At 36.1% G+C, this 18,738-nt stretch overlaps 2 protein-coding genes across 2 annotated transcripts in view; one reads left to right on the forward strand and one right to left on the reverse strand.

Annotated features, from left to right (window-relative positions):
- Positions 1–8,031, forward strand: part of LOC139140890 (SWI/SNF-related matrix-associated actin-dependent regulator of chromatin subfamily D member 1-like) — a 53,120-nt gene extending 45,089 nt beyond the window's left edge. The window contains exons 7-11 of the mRNA XM_070710363.1: positions 2,687–2,848; positions 3,924–4,076; positions 4,548–4,628; positions 5,216–5,338; positions 6,550–8,031. Coding sequence (XP_070566464.1) covers positions 2,687–2,848; positions 3,924–4,076; positions 4,548–4,628; positions 5,216–5,338; positions 6,550–6,705 — 675 coding nt within the window. The 3' untranslated portion in view covers positions 6,706–8,031. The remainder of the gene's footprint in view (positions 1–2,686; positions 2,849–3,923; positions 4,077–4,547; positions 4,629–5,215; positions 5,339–6,549) is intronic.
- Positions 8,032–11,751: 3,720 nt separating this feature from the next.
- The window catches only part of LOC139140897 (actin-binding protein WASF2-like), a 30,791-nt gene continuing 23,804 nt past the window's right edge, over positions 11,752–18,738 (reverse strand). The window contains exon 5 of the mRNA XM_070710365.1: positions 11,752–15,570. Within this exon, the coding sequence (XP_070566466.1) occupies positions 15,367–15,570 (204 nt within the window). The 3' untranslated portion in view covers positions 11,752–15,366. The remainder of the gene's footprint in view (positions 15,571–18,738) is intronic.

The following is an 18,738-nucleotide window of genomic DNA, read 5'->3' on the forward strand; positions in this document are numbered from 1 at the left end:
ACTATGAATGAATTGTACACGCAACCATCAATGACTCCGATACAAAATGTAATGTCAGTGTCACAGTTAAAAGTAATAGTCTAAGATAAGGAAAGGGAAAACATGGGACCGGCCTGGTGATAATATCCTCTCGCCGACGTTTCTGCATGAACCTTTATGCGCAGTCGTGCGATATCGTACACGTACACCTCTCCGATCTAGCTGGAGTACTTGCCTGACGAGGAGCCTTCAAATGGTTTTCATCAGTATTGTGGTAATAAAAAAGTGTTTGAATAGCATCTGGCTTCTGGCGCAATGACTTTTTGTAATCCAATTACATGTTATGCTATGATGCTCGGAGAAACAACAAATGCCGAGTCTTCAAAGTGCACAGAACACATGCACAGCTGTGAGTATTTACTCTGCTGCCAATATTTTCTCCGGACTGCTTCTTTCTGCGTCGGGGGTTTGTAGGGAAGCTAAAAAAGCTTGCTTCTGACCCTGTACAGTTATTGCCCTGCAACTCCCTGCTGGTTGTATTGGGGGAGTGGAGGCCCCCACTCCCCAACACAACCAGCCGAAGAGGGGCACTGGCAGGGCTATGGAACCGCAGCAATGAATAGCAAGCATGCCACTTGTGTTTGACTCACATGACATCACTGACCACAGAACCGGAAGTATGGACATTTGCAGGCATTTCAAATTGCGTTTTGTGGGCGGGGCTGACACCCAACTACTTTTTCGAGAATTGCGACTAATTTTTCGCATCGCTGACAATTTTTTTTATTAATATATAGCATATGTGAGCTAGGATAAGCAAAATGCTATAGTTTTTGAAAATTTGAGAATTATGTTTTCATTTCACCTTAAATAGACAGGTTTCACTGTATTGCTCGATATTTCGCCATACAAATCAATTTCAATGTATTCTGATGTATCTTATTACAACGCCAGTTGATCAACATGTACTGTCAATGACACTTGATGCAATGATAAGGAAAGAAAAGAGATTGGTTGTACACATATAAAGACAAAAAACATTAATTTAACGTTTATTAGGGAAACAAATGTACAGATCCAAATATATGACACAGTTTTCTTCATCTGGATTTTTTACGACGCTTTCCCACATCATATGAATTGATATTTCCTTTGTGGCAGCAGTGTAAATATAGCATGTCATATTTTATTTTTTGAGGTTATCGTGACAATACAAAATGCCCCTAATTTGAAGGTTTGCCCCTAAAATTTTTAGTTAGGGGCAAAATGCGACCAACCGAAAATGTTAACTTTGAGCCCTGAATTGTTATAAAACTACCTACACAGTAGTTTAACTTTGCTGTTAAAAATATTGAAAACTTATCCACTAATATTACCAAGGTTCTATTAAAAAACTTACCAGTACATACTGAGTTTATTATATTTAGACACAGTTGATATTAATATCAGTAGATTTTTAGCAAACATGAAAACCCAGCGTCATAGATGCTATTTTTAAATTTTTTTCCTTCCGTTGAGAAAAATTGGTACCCTCAAACTTTTCATAGTGGCTCTCAAAAGAAGGGAATAGCAACAACCATAATTCACTCCCATTTTTAGTGACCTCATTCTGTTTCATGCAGTTGTATTTGATACAGTTTTTCAAACTCCTTACGGCTATAAATGCTGTATTGGATACATACGTATTGTTAATTTCAGTGTGTGCTTTTAAACTGGTGAGTCACATGTCTGTGGGTGTGAAATAGCTGTGAGTGAGAAATAGCTGTGAACAGAATGTAGTCAACCTGGTTTCAACAATTTTTGATTTGCCCATAGACGGTGGAGGGGGGAGACCCCTCTACTGCCTATGATTTGCCCCCTCATTTTAGTTGTTTTGTTAGATGACCCTAGACAATGTCTTCCGCTCTACTGCCTGTGGATGACCTTATTTGACAGTAAGAGGTGACATGATGAAACACTGAGCTGACACAGGTCAATTTCTTTCAATACCAGTGGCATTACAACATGCACCAGTGGTTGCCTTTTCATCTGTTGCTGCACAAGTTTTGGAACTCAGCAACTACATTTTACATTGGGGGTTGATGTCACAAAGGTGACAGGTTTTCAGAACATTGACAGTTTTCAAAAAGTAGCATTTGCCACCATATGTTAAGCTAGTATTTAGTTGTGCTTTAACCTGTTCACCCCAATTCCCTGTAAACAGGTCCACAATCACCTCTAACGTAAATGAGTTTAGGCTAAACCATCATGTGGTGAAAGGGTGAAACCTTGTACCCCTGGAGAGAAATGGACTATTCACCATGGCTTTTTTAATGAAAGTCAACAATTGTATATTTACCATCAGAGTAGACAGTGAAAATTATTGCTAGTTTTGGTTTTAATCATTGTGTGTAATTTTAGGCACATTTTAATGAATATTTAATAAATATGTGTAATTTTAGGCACATTTTGATGAATATTTAATGAATTTTTATAATTTTAGGTACAATTAATTTCCATTCATCCAGAGTATTTGTTCAAGACCTTCATTTCCATCACAAGAACACTGACATGTGTCCTGAAACTAAAAAAAAATCAGAAAAAAAGTTGGTAGGTTTCTGTTCAGAAGCACACCTCCCTGGAATTTTTCCTGATGATAGATGCCACCCATAGAAATGTTTGAACGCAGGTTTTAGTTTTAATTTTACCGCATCTTTTTACACTGCAGCCCCCACAGTACAAGTTGGATTCTCGCCTAGCCCGTCTACTCGGAGTGCACACCCAGACCAGACCTGTAATAATAAACGCATTGTGGCAGTACATCAAAACACATCAGCTGCAAGACAATGATGAAAGAGAGTTCATCAACAATGATCGATACTTTCAACAGGTATGTTTAAAAAAAGATTGTCAAATTTTTTTTATAGCTAATGTGCCGTCTTCTTGAAGCTTTAAGTCAATTGGTTGGCTGGAACTTAGTGCCATTCTGTAATCATTTCAAAACAGCCAATCAGGCTACACTTGTTTCAGACTCCTTAAGTTCTTAAAAAAGAGAGTCTACTGATCAGATGTATACCACTCCTGCCGCTCGTCAGCTGACATTTTACAGTTACTCAGCTTTCGCTTGTGTAATGCTTGGGAAATATAATAAAAACAATTGCAAGCATAAAAACAAATTGTATTATACCGATTTGATAGGCCATAAATATAGATTAGTTAAGTTTTATTCTACAGGGCCTATCACTTAACCATCCACAGCGTTAGTAAAACTCAATACTGAACTAAAACCATGTGTATTTTCACACACATAGCATGGTATGTTATAGCAGGTTCAGTCAGTTAATATCATGTTACAGTAACTGTGTTTTAAGGGGCCTTCAAATGTTTAAGTCTTTGTTAAAATGCAACAAATGGGGACATGTTGTGCCTCACTTATTGTAACCAACTTGACCTGATGGTGACATATGAACTTGGCAGGATAAGGGTTAACAGATATCCACAGTAATAAATAATGTTTCATTCTTCAAAATCATCTTTTGAACGCCGGAATTTTAGTATTAACATTTCCCCACAAAGTCTGACACAGAGTAACTTGGAACGATGTATTCTCAATTCTAGCAAACATTTCGTTCTTTTCCCACAAAGAGCTTACTAGTTGCAGAATTTTTGGTAAATTTTCTCACAGCCTTTCTAAACATTCTGTATTAGGTTTTTCTTTTCGATGTTTTTCTGCGAAGAGAAAGATGAAAAGTTTCCAAAGCAGAGCACAAAACAGTGTTATATGAACACCGGAAGATGCGACATGTAAATTATCATTTTGAGAGTTGTTCACACATCCTTGTTTCATAAATCCAAATATTGATTTTTGTGCCAATGTGGCAGTTGATAGATAGTAATGACAAGCACACTTTGTCTGGTGTGCTGAAACAAATTCATATGGCCATTTTCTTTCTCTTCTCTGTCAGATCTTTGACTGTCCAAAGATGAAATTCTCAGAGATTCCACAGAGACTTCATCCATTACTGCACCCTCCAGACCCAATCGTCATCAATCACATTATCACCATTGAGGGAAGTGAACAAAGACGGACCGCCTGCTACGATATAGATGTGGAAGTTGTAAGTTCAGTCCGCTGTTTCCTGTATTCTTTTGTCCTTGTAGTGGTCATGAAACTGATCCATTTTTAAAATAATCAGTAGTTCATGTGCTGTTATTACAGCAACAAATAAGTATGGAAAGTCTAGGGAGTGCAGAAATCAGACCATCTGAGTAAGGAGGTGGAACCGATATCAGGGGAGGTGTGGCGCCCCCACAAAGCATTTTCTGCATATCTTTTGGTTTTTTAGGAATAGAAACCAGATTCATTCAACCGCAGCATTCAAAAAGTAAACTTTGGAAAATAAACGAAATTTTCAAAGTGTAATAATGTGGTTTAATTAATCAATTAATCAATCCGTCAATCAATCAAATATGTCTTGCTTCTCAATGTATGTCCATATGCTACAGAAATAGACATGATTGTGTCAGTGAAAAGTTATCCTTCATCAAGTCCCCTGTAACAGTCATGTGTCATTCTCTGTTACTTTTAGGATGATACACTGAAAGAGCAAATGAAATCATTCCTTTTGTCCACCACAAGCCAACAAGAGATTGCTCTACTTGACAACAAGGTAGGCTTTTGTGAACCTTCTGGGATTTTTTGGTAGCAAGGATTATGCATTCACAGCCCACGTTTGTACTCCTAATTGTGCTATTTGCATTTGTCATTCAAAGTCACGAAGACAATTACCTGCTGATATATGGAATTCCTGATTTTGCCAGTGACTTTGTTCTACACTACACTTTGTTCTACACTACTCCAGATACAGTAAATAAGTAGAAACAGATTGACAACAGAGAATGCATACGTTCATAGGATAATACCTGTTAGCAATGAAGAAAACTGAGTATAGCTTTGACTAGGTGACACATAACTGAGTGATATCTACAAGGAGAGATATCATCCTTTCAAGACGAATCCAAACTTGCATTAGATGCACATTCATTTTTATTGCCATTTTAAACATTTACTTTTGTGATTTTAGCTCAGTCGCGTATTTTGACCCATAAAATTTATCTGATTGGATGATCAGAAAGTGATGAATAATTTGTATAAAAATTACAGCCTGTCTCTAGTGTTCATGTTACTGAAAAAAATCATGATGTTTATCTTCAATGTGTGTTGCAAAACCTTACAGATAACCTTTTCTCTATTTAGATCCATGAAACAGTGGAAACAATCAATGGCTTGAAAAATCAACGTGAGTTTATGTTGAGTTTTGCTCGGGACCCTCAGGAGTTCATAAACCAGTGGTTGATGTCACAATCAAGAGATCTCAAGGTAAAACCTCAAACAGCTGTTATTTTTTTGCTGTGAATTTGTCATAAAATAACTCCAAAGGGGTAGACCCATAACCAACAGGGTGAGTAAACCACTGAGTTCAATATTTAGCAGTCTCAAAAACCAGTATGAAGTTTAATTCAGTGGTGCTGCTGCCAATCCTGTCAGGTTGAAGTAGATTTGCCGTGATCCATTGTACAATTTACATATAGTACAGTGGTTTGTGTTGCACCATTGGCAATATGGAACTAGACATATTGTCTAAATTGAGGAGTTTCCAACACTTCAGGCGTAATTATGGTCTAGGTGGTAATATCTGTGAAACACAAGGACATCAACTCTATGAAAGTTGAATCATTGTCTGAAATGAGGTCATGGGTAGTCAAAACAGCACAGCACATCCCGCTAAATGCCCAGAACGCATCATTTGCAAGTGTTGTTTGTGCCGATCTGGAGGAGTTGTTTTGACTTTGTGTGATCTCGTTCCGGACAATGTTTCAACTTTTTGCAGAGTTGATTTCTTAGTGAACAACTGATATTACTGCTAGACGATGATCACACCTGACAGTGTTTGCAACTCCTCAATTTAGGCTGTATGTCTTGTTGCCGTATTGCCAAAGGTGCAATCTTGTGGATTAGCAAATCCCTGATTTTTGATTCATCTATAGTAGTGGCATTCCTCACCCTATACAGTAAATTGATTTCTTATGACACAACAAACTATACCTGGCCAATAAGATCAGAATCCATTCCACAAACTTTGTAAATTCAACCTTGTATAACCAATCAGAATTCAAAACGCAACGTTCTATTGATGGCAGTCGCCACTCACATACAACCACTACGATTTCTATATTTCATCGTGTCAGTCACTCAAGTCAAACAGTGCATTGTATCATATAGAAGCTCTAAACCGTGTATGGCCAATCAGACACTAGTATATTCTATCTATTCTGTCAGTCAAAGCAGTGTTTACCTCTCACATAACCAATCAAGATGAAATAATTTACACTTTATTGATGATTGAACTGAAATTTGCATTAGGTCTTGATAAACTTTGCCATGCCCAAAAAGTTGTGAGGCGAAACGTTTCTTGACAAACAGTGAGGTGGCTTTCTTACAGACTGCATATTTAAACAGAGAAGTGTTTATGAATAGAGTATGGTTTTATTTCTTCACAAAATTTGAATTCATTATATGTCTGTTCACAGATCATGACAGATGTAGCTGGCAACCCGGAAGAGGAGAGACGAGCAGAGTTCTACCACCAAGTCTGGGCACAGGAAGCCGTTTGCCGCTTCTTCTACGGCAAAATACAGCAACGTAGAGCTGAACTAGAACAGGCACTTGGAATACGGAATACATAAAACTTGTCAAAATTTAACTCTAGTGTTGTAGAATTGAATAGTGTAGTATTTGTGTAGACGATTGGTGGCCGGTTTGTCAATACTACAATACAGTATGCAAAGGTGGTAAAGTATGAAGAAGCTGCTTTAAAGGGAATAGTTCAGTGTTCAAAGGCATGATAAATGTGTTTATGTTGGCATTACTTGAAGGCCTATCAGCTACATTTCTGACATCAAATTTTTTTTGCAATTTTCTCACAGATGTTCAAACAGAATTGGCAAGTACCGATTTTACTCCACGTAAAATTCCTGACCATTTTTGAAAAGTGGTCATGCCAAGAAGAAAACAGAGAAAAATTCAGTGCCATTTGTTCCTGTGGATGGCCATTTGGTCTCTGTGAGGATTCTATGTCTATATGCTCTATGTCCACTGCTGTGAGGTTTCATTTTGCAAACTGGCAGTGGGCAGCCATATTTGGGTTGGGTCTCTGTTCATAATTCATCTTATTCAAACTTGCATGCCCAGTTCCTGTTTGGGATTAATAAAACTTGAAGAAACACCACCTTCTAAGTTGATTCACATGAACTCATTTTAGTTCAGAAGTCGAATTATGAAAATAATGCAAAATCTAACAGGTTGTGGCCTCTAATTGTGTAATCATGTATTTTCAGTTGTGTCTTTGATGAAGTGGTGTCTTTATCATTTTGTACATGCCATTCGGTATTCATAGGCTTGGCTGAATGCTCATAGGACAGATGAAAACTTTTAATGCAAATTTATTTTTGTACAAGAGAGAAGATGACCTTTGATGTGAAGCAGACTGTGATGTAGAGCAGCTAATCGAAAAATGCTCTTCTCAACTCAAGAGGGCGCTTTGCTGATTTGTTGTGCCCTCACAGCAGAGTCTGTGTGAGTCTCTGTGCTAATAGACCTGTCTGTTAATTTGTATCAATGTAATTGTTTCAATTTTGTCATTGTCAGTCATAGAAAACTTGCTGAGTACAAATATGTTCCACTGCCTGTAAGTTTTTAGATCAATTAAGGACCAATATTCATTTGTCTTTGAATTTGTGCTGTGATAGCACAGTACTGTGTGACAGGGACAAACTCATACTTTTATCTATGAACATAAACTTATTAATCTATCTTCTTGTTTTTTATTCAATGCCTAGATAGATAAATTGAAATGAATGTCTTTTTTGTAAATTTTTTGCATAGTGCATTATTTCTGTTTCTGTTCTGTATGCGATCCTATACCAAATGTGTGATCAACTGAATGTATCAACACAGAATTGCTGAAAGGATTCTGTAATAAAGAATAGATGAAAAATAAATTAATAAACAAATGGAAATGTTTCATTGCCATACACTTTAAACTTTCACTTTATACACTTTAAACTTTCACTATCACTATGACTGACTATATATATATATATATATATATATATATATATATATATATATATATATATATATATATATATAATATATGCAGACAGAGCTATGCAGAGAGACACTATTTTGTCCAAACCTTTGGATACAAAGTAAAAATGTTTTCCTAGGGGCCCCTTGCTAGGTACTATCCCAATAACTCCTTAAGTTACTGGTGATTCATCTCAAAAGCTGTCCAGCTCACAAATCTTGCCCTGAGATTCTTTTAATAATCCCATGTGACTGAGTAGTGTGGCATGTTCTAAAATTTGAACATTAATCTGATAATTTGAGTTGAAAGCAACAGCAGTAATTTACTTGCCAATAATGAAACCCAGCTTGGAGAAAGCACAGTACCATAATGGTAATCTTCTTTTGAAGGGATATGAAAAAGATGCAATATTAATGACACCGTGTCATTCACTCTCGATGAGTGTACAGCAATTGTAGGGCATCGAAATGGTGAACTAAATTAAGGTTTATTGTGAATGGCCTGACACTGCAATTATTCACAAATTACAGAGTATCATCCACTTGATCCGCAAGTTACCGAGTGTGAAAATACGCCTCTGTGATTTCCTACCAGACTGTATGTACTTTGATGAAATGTGTTCATGCACACCTCTCATATTCTAGATAAATAGTACTCATCATCGTATTCCTCCAAGAACTGTAGAGTTGTGCATGTGTGGTTTTTTTAATATAATTGTAATGAAGATCCCTAAAACTGACCTGTATTAAGTTGACAACTCCTTGTCTTCAGCTGCCTGACAACAAGCACACCCATGTTCTTTCATCTACCAAGTTAACATTTCAAAGTCTCACAATGTGTAGCAACTTGGAAGGTTATATCTGATTGGTAGATTGTCATTATTTACAGCAGCAACCTGGGGCTATTCTCTATCTGATTGGCTGTTTGAAAATACTTCAATAGGAACAATCAGTTTCAGCCAACCAATTCAATTGGCTAAAAAAGTTTTCAAGACACTGCACATTGGCCTTTCAAAGTCGGCCATTTGTTTTGATATGTTTGTACTGTTTACATGTCAACAAAATACCCTCATCAAATGAACCAGGAACTGAAATACCATAATCCCTTCAATAATTCGACCAGTAAAAAATCTAAATATATTTTATGAAAGATGAACCGATAGGATATATAGTGCCAATGGTTCTACACCGGAATAAAACTGAAGCAGGAGATCAAGTGATGGTAGTACTAACAAACCCACATGTACAAACGTGCACAGAAATACGCTTATTGCTATGCATGTTTGTGCAAGCGGTTTTGTTCGTACTGTGGTCCATTTGAATTCCAGGTTTAACCTATACAAGGTATTGCAAGTGTCAAGTATGAGTAGACTGAGTTTTACGATATGTTTATAGAACAACTCATGGCTCAATGGCACATAGGGAAACAGCAGGAAAGTGGTTTTGAGAGGAATGATGTACAAAGGGTACGCACAGTGGGGAGGGAGGGTGGGGGCATAGCTGCAGTTTCTGCATACATCACTTCATACTCCCATTAAAAAGCCACAAGTGTTATTAATCAAATTCACCATTTTTTACCTTCTCGTGTCTATTTATAGACAGAGAAGGTATTAGAGTTGAAAACCAATATGCTGCTGTCAAGAACTTCCGTCTGTCAAGACTTCCGTCTGTCAAGATCCGTTGACGTCATGCCATTGTGATGGGTCATATCATAAACTGGTGGGGGTGTTCATGGCTCAGGTTGAGGTGTGGGAGAACGATTTTGAGCTATGACAAAAATCAAAAGGGACTTAGCGGCATAGCCACAGTGTTAAGCCTTTCTCCAAGGTTTTTTAGTTGACTACAATCTATTACAGACTACTGAGCTGACGTTAGGGGTACTCACTTTGTGTTTGCTCACTCTGTGAGCGCTAGTGTTTGGTACTGAGTTGCGTGGATATCCCTCATGGCCTCACGTGATCTGGGCCTGTTGCATAATCTGCAGAGATGATCATATGCCTCCGAGTCTAAAAATTGTCATTGTGTAAGCCTGTCGACATTTTCCTTGCATTTTTTCTCATTTAATTTTGCAAAATATCGGCGAGTACCTCAATATTTCAAGATAACCCTTTCTTCCCAATCGTTTCCTGGAGTTTCAGAGTCATATGAACGAAAATGAGTGAAAGTTTTAGACAGGAAAATCGGACGTCGGCCATGTTCAATGTTTACAGTACAATCAGAAGTTTACGTGGAGGAATTAACTAACAAACACAGGAGTGTTCATGATGCCCGCCCTCTAGAGGCAGACCCTCCTATATGAAGTACCACATTTGATGCTTGTGGAAAGCTTGACCACACAATGGAGCATTTAAACTTTTAGAAAATGACAAACTGAATAAAAAGGTATTCAGAAAATGTCAAATACTGAGGAAAAATGCGCAAATATTCAAAATAAACAGGTTAACTGATTGGTCAGCTATAAAAAACAATGAAAATGTTTATGATCAAAAGTTTTTGAGATGCGCACATTTTAACAAATACAGAAATTATTAACATTATAAATATAAGACCAAACTATTTTTTCAGGGATGGGACAGGTTGGAAATGAGGGGTGAGAGACAAAGGCACACCTATTGCTGCATGTGGATGCAGCCACACCATTTCATTTACAGCATACTAATTATTCACTGTGTTGTGTTCAAGTTCCATATTGTACTGACTGTCATACAAGGATAACATAAGCAAATCAAATCAAATTAGAAAAGGATCAATGCTGTTGTGTGGATTTTGCTGAACATGGCTGATATTTCGCCCTATATATTTGGTATCCAGCAAAGGCATATTTTGATGTAAAGTCAAAATTAACACTACATTGCTGACAATATATTTTACCGTTTCTGCATGAATTTTCTTTTTTAAATTATAGTATATTAGTACTTCAAACAGATTAACAGTTATCGTGATGTCAACCCATAATTTTACATCACAAAGACTGTAATTCTGCCAATTTTTTTTTTGTTTTCAGTCCTTTTATAAATTTGCACTGCACAAGATGATTGAATAAATTGCAATGTTTGAATTTGTAAACTCAAAGAATAAAAATCCTTTGGTCACAAATTAAATTATTTTTTGAAAAGAAATTTACTCTTAAACACTTTTAGCATATATTCTTTACACGGTCATGTATTTCAAGGAAAATATGCCTATTAAAAACATTAATTTCTTCACTTTCAATTTTTTTTCAATACTATGACAATTATCAGCCGTGAGGTTATACAAACACAAGACCAGATAAGCGTTTTTATCATTTCCACAGGACTCTTTGGAAAATCCATTAAAAACAGTTAAAAGTGACTGGAAATGATCACTTGGTATACATTTAATTTACAGATGCCAGGTTGTGTATTTCACATGCACTCAGGTCAGTAAGGAAATGCGTCATTACTATTTGGACTGTTAATTCTTATTTCTGAATTGTTTAACTTTTTTCCACATTGAACTATCTTTAGGCAGTTTATACTGTAGCTTAGAATTTTTTTGATTGATGTATTTAATCATCTTTTGGGTTCTTTGGGTCCATATCCCACCTCATGCCCCTACATCATCAACTATTTACCAACAACTCCATGCCAACAACCAATTACCTGACCTGGCCACACATTAGAGAAGGTACAGCGTCATTGACGGTATTTTATTAATATTAAAATGTGCTGAATTTTGTACACCGGTACTTGTATACAAAGGCTAACAATATCTTTCACAGCTTTTATCATGTGTTAGGAGACGTCTATCATAATGATCGGCGACTGAGTTCATCCAGCCACACCAGGTCACTTCATACCAAAGTTTACATAAAGCGTTAACTGGTACACCACTTGAAATGTAACTATGGTTCAACATTTGAAAAATACAAAACATAAGGTATCAAAAGAGTCTAATTCTGTCGAAAGTTTATTCTTGGTTAAAACAGGAACATTTGCAACAAAAAGACAGACCAACTATTAAAGGAAACTACAAGATATAATTGCAGTATTTATAGACATCCTTTGACATGCCTGAAGATAGATAAAATGGATATTCAAAAATACATTGATGTACATGTACCCTCTGTTCAGAGTAGAGATTGAACAGAGATCAATGAACTTAATATACAACTGTGATACGTTCTGCCAAATTTCATACATACTAGTATACAAGAATATTACCTAATGCAGTTACAATGACAGTGAAACTAAATTTTCTCCAAATATATGTACAAACATACTTTCATCCATCCCTACTGTTAAATGACTTTTCCTCATGTATATCACAGTGGATTCTTAATCCCACCATTCTCTTGCTTTCACGGTTTTATTGCTTTGAGTGTGGAGGGATACCCTTGACGCAAACAATCCCAAGGTTCATGTACAGAATAGCTTGTGTGTGAGAATTTTCTTGTGATCATTACAATCTATCAACTGGTGGGAAATTGTAAACTACATGCTCACCAAACCACATCTTTGTTGCTCTTTGTTTTTAATATCAGAAAAAAGATACAAACACATTGCATGAGCCTCCCCCCCCCCTTCCACAAATTCTCTCAGGTTTCATTTCAAACAGACACTGAAAGCTACAGACCACAAAAAAAAACTATTACAAAACATGACTCCTGTTACATGAAGCTGACTTTGAACTATAAAAACGCAACAAGCCTGCCTGAGATCTTTCACCCCTTTCTTTAGTAACAGTTGGTTCAACTCCGTACTGTGCTGGAGACTACCCACAATGCTCTTTGATATGTACCAACCAATACTGCTTCATGAAGTTAGGAGAAATTTAAGTGTATAGAATTTCATAGGGGAGTTGCACTACTTTTTAAATACACAGTCATAGGCTCTGATTATTATGCTTGTCAATGGGAAACTGATTGTCTGTAGGAACAGATAGCAATTCTGTGCCAGTTTCAGGCACTACTGTTGGGAGCCGCTGAGCATAGGTAGTTGTAACAAAAAAACAAAGTTCAGTTGCTCTTTGATATACAAACAGGAAGAATTTTGATAGGATATATATATATACGGGAAATTTAAATATTAGCTCCTTGAATGGGGTTCTTTTTGTTTGAGAACTTGCTTTAAGCTTTACGCTATCTGATTGTAGTTTGCGGGCTTTAAACATGGAGGAGGAATTCAAAGGACAAATATTTGTTGGTTGACATCAAAGAGACTTGTGGCTGATCTCTAACACTGTACCCTATTTGCTTTGTACAAAGTGAATTTGCATTTATTTAAAAAAGGGAGTAGTTAATTGGGTCTGGACATGGGAAACAACAAACTTCAAATACAGATAACATGTAGAACAGGCTCTAATGTGTAAACACTTAGCCTGTTCAGATAAGTCAAAATAAGAAATTCTCTATTGACATACATCAATGATAAAGACTGTTTACATTAACATCTTTTATGAGGGAAATATGGTTTTTGATTCGTGTGAGTTTCTACAATCTTCAGGTCATCATAACATTACCAAAAGTTAGTTTACCAGATAAAAACTTTAATATGAGATAAAAACTGTGAGGGCTGCCAACTGGCGTCGAACACACAATAAGAACACATAAGTGAATACACATAAACTGATGCAAGAACTGGGGATTTAAAACTTTACTTTTGGTGTCTAAAATGACAGTAAGCTAACGGTGTGTTTGAATTGATTAAGGCTGCTTCATTGCTATATTTGCGTTCACATGAAAACTTTGAGTTTGATTGAAATGTTCGTCACTTGAAGGCAACATCGTGATGGAAATTGTGGAAAGCACATTTTGAGCAACGAGCCTCAGTCTAATAGGCACATGTTTATAGCTGATGTGAGAGTGCTTAAAGGTATACAGTCACCTGTAATCTAAATATGCCCATATATGGCTAAAGGGGCGTTCCTTGGTATTCAAAATGCCCATGTGAGGGCGATGTTTTTAAAAAGCGGCCACCCGCTTAAAATCTGTGATTGGTTAGATTTTCTCTTTCCATGGTAACTGTGGCAAAATTGGAACAGGTGACAGTATACCTTTAACTGTAGTTTTGCATTTTGTGAATATGTATAACTGGGCGCAGTCCAGTTCATTCAATTTTTCCAAGTGAACACATCCCAATCATAGTTTTGCGCAATCCATAGCTTGTTAAGGTAGAATGCGCCTCAGGGACAGATATTCGGACTCAAACTTTTACAATTCTTTATAGATCTACTATTCATGGGGGACTGTGTAAGAAACATTTTCAGTTTTACTTTTTCAAAAATCGAAATTTTTTTACTCCATACAGGGATGGTGGCCATCTTGAATTTCAAATATTGGTAACCCTTGGGTAATTTTTATTCTTGATTTTGAAAGAGTATGGTTAAAAGATTCCTTGAGAAAAGTTTAAACAACAGTTTAAGTCTTTCACTTTCGAGGTGCATATTTCCCGAAGTTGCAATTAGGCCAGGCAGAACAGTTCACCGAGAAAAACATTAGAACCAGTGGACCTATTAGGATATTTGAATAAAATGTCCCTAACTAAGGGGTTAATTTCAGTAATACTTTAGGACCAGTGTAAGGATTGTCACTGTAATTCTGAAATGGACACCCTAAGCTGAATACATTTGGCAACTACTTTCTAGTGGGTCCATTCCTCTTGACTTGCCTCCAAGCCAAAGCGTATCAGCTTTATCGATATTCAGCAGCAAAGAAATAGGTCGTAATGTCATGTTTTATGAGCATAACAGCATTATTTCTTACACCAGTCAAAATCTAGGGATTGTAGGACCCTTGTCATTTCAGCCTCATGGTATTTGCATTTATTTTAAAACATTTTTGATTTGAAAAATAAGCTTACCTGCTACCTGCATTCTCAGAATATGTTTTTCAGAACTATCTATGTAACTTAAGAAATGGTCTACCTTGTGAAATCCATAAAGATTGAAAGAATAGATACATATATATTTTAGCAAAGCAGACAATCTGACTTACAGAATACAACTGGTTTGACATGATAATTCATAGTGCACAGATAGTGATCATCCTTCTGTGCAACTGTTTTGAAATATCTGAGAGCTGACAAACAGACATTGTCACCGCTTTGTTGAGAATTCCACACATAGTGGATGATATGTTTTGAGTACACTGCTTTATTATATGTGGATGCTCTGTCTTAGAGAATAAACTTGTGTTAGATGGCTATATATCCTTGGTCTGCATTGGGACGCAAATCCCAGGTTGAAAGTTCACTTTGTAAATCTCCGTCGGGAATTGTTCGTGGGCAAGAGGAGGCATATTACGATGATGTGGTAGTCTGGTTGCTGACGGAGTTCTGTGTGGCTGCTGGTGGTGCCGAGGGTTCATAAGCCGGTAGCTGCGACATCGGAGGGGGTGCTTGTCCTTGGTATTGTAAGTTTGGCGGTGGGTAGTACGACCCCGGTGGTAAATATGGTGGAGACGGCCCGTCAGCTTTTGGGTACATGTACGGTTTTGAAGTTACCTGTTCAGAAGGGAAGGGAAAAAGAGAAATAAATTAAAATTTGTCACCACAGCCTGAACACCATTCTATAGACCTGTAACAGGGGACTTCAGATCAAATGTAGAAACTTTACTTAAGGTGGTTGGAAAGGCTATTTTTGCACAAATTCTTTTCTCAGAGTTAATGTCAAGTTTCAAGTGTTAGAATCAAGATATTTAGTTCAAATTTTCAGGATAACTCCCTTAGTCAATATTTTCTCCAAAGGATATAAAAATTGTATATTTGCAGCCATTATTTGAAATATGACACCAGTAAATATTAAAATTTAATTTTTCATATTTTTTTTACATATTTGAATTTAATAATAATTGGATAGTATTAATATTACCAAATTAGTTATAAATATGTTGACACTATTTATTGTAAGATTTGTACGGCAGGATTTGTAAATAAAATTTGTTTTTATGATTTTACATGGATTTATATATCAAAAAATTATTAAAAATTCTTTCAAATTTCAAAATGTGATTTTTCAAAAAGTACTTCAAATACAGGAAAATTGTGCCGTACAAATCTTATCTGTAACCTTGTTAATAGGCTGTAAAATTCCATGTCCATATCTCATTTCAAAGTTGGATTAAATTGGTATACAATTATGTAGGAAAACTGTTATTCTGTCAAAAATGTTGAAAACAAGCCATATTTGCACCCCTCTTTTGAAGTCATAGAGCAGTTTTTTTTTGTTAATCTCACTTTTGACACCTCTTTGACACTCAAAGAATCTAAAAATGCATTTACAATAGCAGTCACTCACTCTGAATGCCAGCACCACCTTGTCAAACTTTCCTGAAAAACAGCAAATAATGACTTTCCCTTTTCAAACATTTTATTAACAGCTAGGGGGTCTACCATAGTTAATACACTAAAGACTCCCCAACTTCTTCTTATTTGGTCAGTTTTCAGAAGTTTTAACAGGCTATAACTCTGCAATGCCGTTGGTGCCCAAATGTCTAGTTTTTTTTTATTCCACAGAGAATGTTGACTACTTTTATATTTTAATAGTTTTGTTGAAATTCATAACTGACGCTCTAGCCTTCCAACCCTTAATCAACTTAGAGGGTCTTTACTTAATCTAATGAAGAGACTTGAGTCCGGACAAACAGTCTAGGGAATTTCAAAGACAGATTGGATTGTCAGCGTAAGGAACAACATAAACTGATACAACAGACAGTCACTGTACTTTATTCAGTTTAATATCAGGAACTATACTTCCATGTATATGCTTTTTATAGTACAGTGTAACCTGTCCTTACAGACACCTCTCTAATCAGGACACCTCTTTATTAAGGACAGATTTATCAAACCAAAATACTTTGAATGGCATTTTGCCTGTCTATTATAGTATTAAGGACATCTCTCTAATAAGGACACTTTTCTGTTCCTGAAGGTGTCCTTAATAGACAGGTTTCACTATATCAATTACCATGCTACACGTAATTGCTATTTTTATTCATTTATTTATTTACATATTTAGTTATATATTTATCTATTTATTTATTTATTTCAGTGAACCAATGGGCCAGAGCCTCATTTACATGCATCTTAAAAATCAACTATAAAAAAGTAAAAAGGACAATGTAAAACAAAAAACATAACAGGGACAAAATAAGAAACAATATCTTGGGCATTCATTGACTGAGAAACATATCAGCATGGAGCAGTGTGGGTTGAAATTTCCATCTGACAAAAAATGTGGTCTACCTGGAAAGTACATCAATACACAAACAAAGAAGTTCCATGATATCAACCTGTCGGGAATGTTTCCTTGCACTAAGGAAAGACTTTACACTGAATTTAGTAAGTTTTGGGGATAAATTTGCGGTACCTGAAAACTTCAATAATTTGAACAAATCTGCACATTTTATAGTATGCTAATGTCCTAATAATTTTTTATTTTTAGAAAGTTTACTTTGCCACACTGGCATGTTTTGAGCTGTTGACACTATGTGACTGTGATGGCAGGCTTGTCACTATGACAATAATACTTCATACATATTTCTGACAGATTAACTGGTACCTTACCAACATTAGGGACCTTGGCATATTGTCACATAAGTTCATCAATCATCTTTTTTCATTTACATTAAAATCATCTCCCTCTCCCCTAAAGGAAATTCCAAATGAAAGAAGTGTTGATATCATCCTAAGAGTAAAATGTAGCAATTTTCTATAGCTTTCAATAATATACCCCTGACCTTATGGGATTGTCGAGTAATCGGTGCAACCGTGGAGCTCTGTTTTTCAACTCTATGGTGCAATCACAACTAAACAGACAAAAACCTATCACAAAATTGTAAAGAATGTGGAGTTTTCTGTTTAATGTGTACTTGTGAAAAAAAAGGGAGCAATAACTACTATCACCCAAATAAGTGTGAAAGTAAAATTGAACTGCAGCTGTTGTAACTTTAATGCAACTTTTTGAGATGGTCCCTTAGGCCAGAGAATACACATGATGATGAATCTCCCATTAAAGAATTGTATCCCTATAATAAGACTCTTATCTCTCATAAAATATTACACCCCATTCATGCTTTTACCATGATTAATCTGTCACTATAGCAACAACGATAAAACATCATCATGTGATGCCTGAAGCAGCACTGAGCAGAAAGGAAGAATAATTTCTATTTTTAGTGTCGGACCAACCTACACCTAAGGATGTTTTTTATTGCATGATTTCTTTTTAAACGCATCTGTTACTGTTTTTCAATTTCTGAACAGCTTAATTTCTCCAAGATGTGAATATTTTAACACGTCATTGACCAAGATCATCATGGCACATGAATTTCAACGAAGATGTTTAAAGAAAAGATGAAAAATGAAACAAAAGGAGAAATGTCAGTTTTTAGCAAAACTTGCTACTGATCCAATGCAAACTGCCAAATTATCTATTATCAGCTTCATATCAGATTCTTAATGACAAAAATCTCTTATTCAATGGGAAAAGTTTAGCATTTTCACTTCATCAGTGACACCGTTACAAAGAACGCCTCATTTTTATCTAATTTCAAGAATAACTTCCAAATGGGTGCGCGGAAATATTTCACCTTTCATGACTGGAACTTGGCATATTCCAATATTTACATAGGGATGGTTGAACTCACATTGGCAATTAGGGTGAAAGGACCT

This window comes from Ptychodera flava, chromosome 9 (assembly GCF_041260155.1).
Source record: "Ptychodera flava strain L36383 chromosome 9, AS_Pfla_20210202, whole genome shotgun sequence".
Classification (NCBI taxonomy): Eukaryota; Metazoa; Hemichordata; class Enteropneusta; family Ptychoderidae; genus Ptychodera; species Ptychodera flava.